At 34.3% G+C, this 8,179-nt stretch overlaps 1 protein-coding gene across 3 annotated transcripts in view; it reads right to left on the bottom strand.

Moving 5' to 3' along the window:
• Window positions 1-6,501: 6,501 nt before the first annotated feature.
• The window catches only part of LOC135468842 (sodium-independent sulfate anion transporter-like), a 53,936-nt gene continuing 52,258 nt past the window's right edge, over window positions 6,502-8,179 (bottom strand). For all 3 annotated transcript variants that reach the window (XM_064747297.1, XM_064747306.1, XM_064747313.1), the window contains 2 exons: window positions 7,678-7,759; window positions 6,502-7,464 (listed from right to left, as the gene is read on the bottom strand). In XM_064747297.1, coding sequence (XP_064603367.1) covers window positions 7,382-7,464; window positions 7,678-7,759 — 165 coding nt within the window. In that variant the 3' untranslated portion in view covers window positions 6,502-7,381. The remainder of the gene's footprint in view (window positions 7,465-7,677; window positions 7,760-8,179) is intronic.

The raw sequence follows: 8,179 nt of genomic DNA, 5'->3' as shown, positions 1-8,179 counted from the left end.
GAATCAGGTGGAGCTTGCTGAAATATGAATGGTTCAGGATTTTAACAAGCAGATGCCCTGAGACTCTACGCATTGAAAAGGAGTAACTGAACAGGCAAGGGAGGTTAATAATCGACTATTCTACGAAATTTTATGATGGTTCCTTCAGGGGTCAATGGGAACTATCCATGACTATGCGAGCACCAGCAAGAAAAATCATGCAGGGCTATCTCCGTCAGTGATTTGATTACCATGCTTCTATAAATAGAATTATAGGTTGCCATAGCATGGAAATTCTGACTACCGTTTTATTCCCAAATCAACATCACCAAGAGACAAGAGAAATTCAGCTTCTGAAACAAGGTGCAGGGTGAACTAAATACCTTCACCAGTATATGTGCTAGCGTTCTGTCGCTTACAACCTGCTGACAGATCTAACCTACATGTAGCTGGGACTATCATATAATCATCCCAGATCTAACAGAGATCAAATACACATTAGGTAGATTTGGAATTTGGAAATTATTTTATCTTTTCCATCACGTGTATCTAATTGGCACTAATAAAGACCAAGCATATGCATTTAATTTATCAGCTCAAATGGATACAAAATTGGTCTGAGCTAAGCTGAATGTTAGGTACCGGGATTTGTTTCGTGTGCACTTAAAGGTGACCATTGTTGAATGCTTTAACCCAGTAACTCTTATCTCCACTGCCAGCCAGTCAGCGTCCTGTCAGTTCAGGTGCACGTAGGAATAGTTTATACAAGTCTCGATTTTATGCGTAATACATGCAGCATATGCACATATGTGCTCATGGATATTGGGCTAATAAAAGATAATATTTAGATCCTAAAATCTTATATTCCATTCAGTATATATGAGAATTTTGGCTACACATAAGCTTGCTTTATTTGTTATTTATTTAACTAAAAAAAATACAAGACTGACTACCCTTGTGCTACCATTGTAACGGTAATTTATTTGATTAGTGTCTTATGCCATGCTGAATAATGTTTTAACTTATGTGGGCGGTAACCAGGCAGAACCCAGAGGAAACCCACAACCATCTGCAGATTGATGACAGAGATTCCCATGTATGCTACTGTAATAATGTGTCTTCTTAATCTGTAATAATAATGAATACTTCAAGCATAATTTTGTTAGCTTTTGCGAACTTTAAACCAATGACAGCTGATTCCTTGTCTCTGCACCAGCCCATTCACAGGGTGTTCACCTGCCTGCACCAGTTTTCCAAAACATATTCTTACGAGACACAAGGAATCTAGTTTCATTAGCCTTAGCTTGAAAAAATATTTAGTCTTCCTGATCCGTAGGCAAATGAGAACGAGTTACAGAGATCAACCATAAACTGATGACTGACATGAAAAAAAGATTATGGCTAAACACCACTTCGGTAGTACTGCAGTCATATTGTAGGGAAAGAAAAAAAAGAAACGTGTAAAACATTATTCTTTAACACAAGGAATGATTTATTTTCATTTTGTCCATACAAAGGAAAAATCAAAATGGTATTTAAAAGGTTAAAATAGTGCTGCTTCGGTCCTCCTGACCAGATTACACAATACGAGAAATCTCTCTCTTACAGCAGTGTGTAGTTCAGCAATCTATAAACCACAATGCTTTAACAAGACAATGTAAATCAGTTAACAAGGACCTTACAAAATGTATATTGCTTTGTATGAGCCACGGGAGGTCAGCATCAGGTTGTTACAGCTCTTTGTACAGGTCATTTTCACTTAAACACTGAATAATGAACAGCGGTTAGCAATGGTTTATTTCTCAATGTAGTACTAATTTCAATTGGGGGGAAATCTAAATCACAGATTATACGGGTTTATCTCCCTTGGTCCAAGCAGCTAGTTAACAGAACTGTATCTCAATACTGCTGATTCAATACCCCTGTCGTACAAATAAAATATTCAAAATCTTGTGGCACAAATATATTGCCGATGTCACTTCATAATTGACATTTTTGTGTTAAAGGATTAAAATACCCAGCATGGATGACCAAGCTGACTATTAGCTGATATTAAATAATGTTGGGTCTTGTATATTTTCATTATTTATTATACACTAATAAATCAAACACACAAAAAATCATCACAGTAAATAGGTTACACAGAGAAATTACTTTGAATTTAATCAGAAAAATGTCAAGGCAAGTACATGTAAAAATACAGTGTACATCCTCTGCACACCCCCCCCCCCCCACACACACACACACCTTGTACAAAACAAAGAAAAAACAAAATACAGTACATGTAAGTTTTAATCCAAAATGTTGGACAGATTGAAAGTTCACACAAACAGCAAAATCAAAATTAAAGACCTAATGCTGTTTCTCCAAAACAGAAGAAGCACAGAATAACACAATTTCGTTCATACACATAGCCAGCAGAGAAATGGAAGGCTGGCACCACTAACCCCATTATGTGATAGAAAATCATCATTCATGTGTATACAATATACAAGTAAATCCCATTATGAAAAAACACCTGTCCCATATGTCCCAAACAGATTGAATATGTGTGTATATGTATATAGATATTATATGAAATGTAAATGAGTTTATATATAAATATCAATGTAAAGAGGACTATAAATCAAAAATCCATCACCATTCTGGAACTTTATAAATCATCCTTCTTATAACAGGCAACATTAGGAAGTACATTACATTATAAGATCATCACAGTTGATAAAAATGTCAACGTATTAAAGCCAAGTGTACAGGCATTAGTAGAATTTTGGTCCCCTGGAAATACATGAAATGGCTAACTGTTGTTGATAAAACCTTGCCATGATCTACACACATCAGCTAACTGAAGTAAATATCACTTCTGTTTTACCCGATGTACATTTCTCCACAGGCATAGAGTACAAGTTAGAACTGTAAAACACAATAAATTATATATTTATTCAACTTGTAGTCCTCCTGTACATGTCTATAGGCTTAGGCTGTTCTTGGGATAACAATGTAAAACATATAAAGGCCTATAAAGTTATAAACTCAATTTATTGCTGTAATACATTGCAATATTAATAACTCCTACAATGTTCTCACCCACTTGGCAATATTTATAACTCCTACAAAGTTTCCACAGACATGGCAATATTTATAACTCCTACAATGTTTCCACAGACATGGCAATATTTATAACTCCTACAATGTTCCCACAGACATGGCAATATTTATAAATACTACAATGTTTTCTCAGATTCTAAGGCATTGATATACATAAAGTTTTATACAGGCCCCTGATCCCAATTGGTCAAGTATATAATACATGTATAAGTATTTCAGTTAAGCACAATTAAATGTGTAACCCTTCATTCCCGTTATTTAATACAACCTTTATGTAGTTCACAACGAAAGAGCGAACAGATACAGTAACCATCAAAAAAAGCATGTATACATTTTTATTAATAAAGTCAATGGCCTTTAAAGGCAACAAACAACTCTCCAATCTACACATGAAGAGTAAAATCACAGGGTTTTTCAAATGATCAGAGTTTGTTTTACTTGGAATGGAGCTTGGAATTCTGTCACATAAAAGTTTGATAAATTAACAAATAAAAAATACAGCAAACTTAACAGATTCACAGAAGCTTAACACTAACATAATTTAATTTACACATCACATTCCATAAAAGTTAAAAACTTTTTGTAAGTCATCACTGTGGTAAGATTTTAAAGCTTTATTATTTCTACTTTGAATAATGAATATTCAAATACTTCAAACTTATCTTTCACATAATATGGAATAAAACAGTACAATCCAAATTATAAATTAAGTTTTGTGATTACCACTGTAAGACTAAGGGTTAAAAAAAATCTTCCTCAAACGGCAAAAAGACATTCAAATGCATTCTCACCAGCCAAATTTTTTAGGGATCAATTATTCTTATGTCTTCACCGGAATCAACAGCATAAAAAATTACTTTATACCAAATGTAGTAAATACGAGACACGTAACAAACTATACCACTTTAACAGACCAGTACCACTGGATTTCAACGTGGAGTTAAATATTTTTTAATGTAGTGTAACATCCATTGCAAAATTAGCCAAACAATGTGCCATGTTGCACAAAAACATAATTGGAAGTACAATGCCTTCTGAATAACTCCATGCAATTACTACCACTGATTATATATTTCACTATCAAATGAAATGCACCATCAAACTCCCCACAGTGCATTGTCCTCATCACTAGCAAATCGCAGGCAGACATCTTCATTACCACCAAGGTTAAGTGTGAGACAGGAATTAATGTCAGAAAGCATAAACATACTTTCGGCACATGCATTCCCCTTTACACACCTGGATGTGCCAAATTCCGAGTGCAATAGACACTTAATATATCATATACATCAATGCTAAGAAGTCTGCTCAATGAAATATTCACCAGCGATCTGTCAAAAAAATGAACATGAGTAGTCGTATCTTGCAAGGTTTAATGCCAAGCATGTCTAAAAGCACCAGTGATACAAAGCAAGTGTACTAGAGGGAAGACAAGAATGCCGCAGACTTCACAATCTACAATTGTAAAGTCATCTAAACAAAAAAAAAAAAGCCTTTGTCAAAACTGAATGATTGAATGATCATGCCACCTCAATAAAAGTTCAGTCAGATTACAGTGAAATGTGGTATTAATTAGAAATAACTGCTCTAATCTCAATTTTGTTATCCTCATAACAAATCACACACAAGCAATTCTCAGCAGTGAGCTGTATACTTCATAATACTAATTCTTCCATCACATAGATTCAATACTCATATTAAAGCATAGTAAAAAGAATGTATAATCTTGAATTGGTCATCAAATATACAAGAAATTCAAAGTGAGTAAAAATATGTGCAGAGAAGAAACATTTTCTGGATGAAATACTGCAGAATGAGGGACTGCTAAGTAATAGGTGAGTACATAACGTGATCTGTTAGTCAGAGGGCAGTCTATACTGTGTGGTTCATCAAACAGAAAAACCATGGAAACAAGGTAAGTTTATAACGAAGGGAGCATTCTCTAGGCTATGAACATAATAATCTCTTAGATAACCCTGGGGAAACATTAAAGGCTGAGTATAAAGGCTGCATCTGAGGTTAAGACGATGGTACCCCTGACAACAAGAAAAGTGGAGGAAGGAATAATTAGCGACATGAGGATACGCTAAGATGTAGAAATCATCATGTACGTCACCATTGACAACAATTCAAAAAAGTTAGTGCAGGCTGCATCTGTAGAGGGAAGATGCTCTATGCTAAAAGGATAGTAAACAGGTAACCCTGACAAGAAGATAGCTAAGGGAGGACCCATACTCTCAGCTATGTGGATCACGAAATATGTCCCATTCCAGAAAACCAGAAAAACTGGTCTGCGTATGGAATATTCCCTTATAGCTAAACATACAATGTAACACATTGACTGTACACGAATTTTCAATCATTCAGTCTGTTAACTACCAATATCATCAACAGTTACTGTATATATAAATAGGGCCAATGTTACTGTATATAATTTAAAAAAACGCTTTATCTAAATGCTACGGAAGACTTTCATCAGCAGTATATATGGCAAGCAAAGCTTTTTTCAAATTTTCAGATTCACATTATGAAGTTATTAGTAAGTATTATGAGTAAGGGACAGATTGTTTGAACACTATTACAACAACACACAAATGATAGTGCACAAAAAATATGGATGGCAGAGATATATATGAAGACAAAAGAAAGTTATATGTCCCGTATAACAAAAGCTAACTTGACACTTGGTAAATATATTGTATATTCTGGTAAAATAGATTATAGAGAGCACATATAATAGAGTAGGATTATGGCATATGCAGAGTATTATGTAAACAGAATAAAAGCTGGACGTGGTGGTATCCTGCTTACTCGGAACAAACTTGACAAAGTCTGCAAACTCTGAGATAGTACAAGATCAGTAGAAATATTTGTTGTTATTTTAGTCCATGAAGTAACCCACCAAAATTAACAATCCCACACAAACGACAGGCTACTGGCAGATGAGTGGTTTGCATGTAGAGGATACTCAGACTGGATTTTGATGCTGGACAGAAATATTAGATATAGAAGTATAAGATTCCTATAGCCATGCTAATTTTTGTTACTGCATGGCAGAAGAATCATGTAGTGAGTTAAAAGTTATCTCCCACTAATCCAGAAAGGGCATGCATTTTTTTCTCTCATAAAAGAAATATGTTAACATGCATGTTTTTCAGTGACTTACTGATGGATGTACACCTGAACTGAAAGCATGTCATCTTTAATAAAACCTACTTAATATATAGGATTTGTAAATTCTTAACTTATTTTGTAAAATTATTCCATTAACCAATAATATGCAAATAAGTATTTCAAGAACAGATTTCTTATTTATTTATTTATTTGATTGGTGTTTTACGCCGTAGTCATGAATATTTCACTTATACGATGGCAGCCAGCATTATGGTGGGAGGAAACCGGGCAGTGCATGCACGTGCATCTGAGTTAAAATCAATGGCTCATTTCAAATGTCTCAATTTTTGTATTTCATGTTCCCTGTAAGTTGTGTATAGATATATCTATATATACAAGAAAAAACAAACACGATTAAAAGTTGCATATACAATGGCCCAGCCGATATGTTACTGATTTTTACCCAATCTAATATCCCCTAGTGTGCATACTTTAATAATTTTTATTCACTGTGATGTCAAGTTAGACTTACTATCAGTAGTTTAGCTTTGCAGTGCATCAGCAAGCATCACAACCATTCTTTCAACTTCACACCAATATGAGAGGAGATTTGTTAACATTGCCATCATTTTAACATCGGCTAAATCAATAAAAGCAATATTAAAGCTTTACTGTAATCAGTTGTGCTTGCTCAGGCAAAGCTCTACACTGTGATGGAACATTTTTAAGCATCACTGCTTAAATTCTGGCAAACAGATCAATGGATATGTAAAAATTTCATTAAAGCCATTTCATTTTTGGTTAAAAACAATTTAAACAACTTTTTTCATAGCTTTTAGACAGCTAATAGCTGTTGTCTTATCTAAAATAAGTCTGTAATCAATGACAATGTAATAAGTGATGTGAACACAAGTTATACATTGCTTCCTTTGCATAAAATGATTAACAATAAATATCATGATATCCAAAACCTGCCACATTACAACCTTTTAATCTTTTACAAAGAAAGTTAACGACATATATTCACTCCGGAATTTGCAAAATCATTCCATGACTACCATATATCTGGTACTTCACAAATACAGTGGACAGGATTAAATTCAGCAGTCTGTATCAAAGATGAAAGAGTACAAAAAGGGAGGTAAGTACTATGTGCTGTGTACAGAGGTAAAGACGAGTGCTATAGTTTAGTTGTGTTTTCTTCTTCTTCCACTGACACAGAAATGCTGTGTGGCAGTTCACTGATCTTCAAAGTGGAATCTCCTGCAAAATGTAAACACAGACAAACTTAAAAAAGAGGCCAAACATGAAAGGTGATAAGTACATTATTTATGGTTGTTTAAAGATTGTTTTATAATCATAATAAGATCAATATTTCCAGGTAACATATGTTTGTGTAAGAGATAAAACTTGGGCTAGTGTGCTCCATAAATGTTGAAACAATACATTTCATTATCAAATTTTGTCCAAACTCACCATTAACCTTTCCATCATCCTCACCCTCAAAATACTGAAAGTCTTTCATTCCTGCAGTTTCCAGTTTTCTTCGCAAAGACGGCTGAAAATAAATTAAAACAAGTTAAGTCAGAAGCAAAGGAAGAAATATCGAGTGATTAAGTAACACTTCATCTGAATTCCATTTTCCAGAAGATAAGATGAAAGCTCACCGCAATGTTGAGCATGGGGATTAAGGGAGACAGCTTTGACAATTAGCTCCCTTGATCCACCCAAAGCTACTTTCCTGTAGTATTGGGGTTTCTTCCCTTACCTTTCCACTGATTTTTTTTTATCACAGACTATAAAACTTTTAAAGAAAATATTAACATAAAGAATATGTCAGGTGACACCCATTAAAAATTGTCCACAAAAATAGTTGGATTGACTTGTTTAGAAATTGTTCAATCCTGGAAAAATGCATTTAGAACTTTGGACTCTCTGCATGCTTCTTCTGGCCATATTGGGACCAGTGATGTCACAT

Source organism: Liolophura sinensis, chromosome 1, assembly GCF_032854445.1.
Source record: "Liolophura sinensis isolate JHLJ2023 chromosome 1, CUHK_Ljap_v2, whole genome shotgun sequence".
NCBI lineage: Eukaryota > Metazoa > Mollusca > Polyplacophora > Chitonida > Chitonidae > Liolophura > Liolophura sinensis.
Note: the sequence above shows the minus strand (reverse complement) of the source record. Positions and strands in the feature narration are given on the sequence as shown.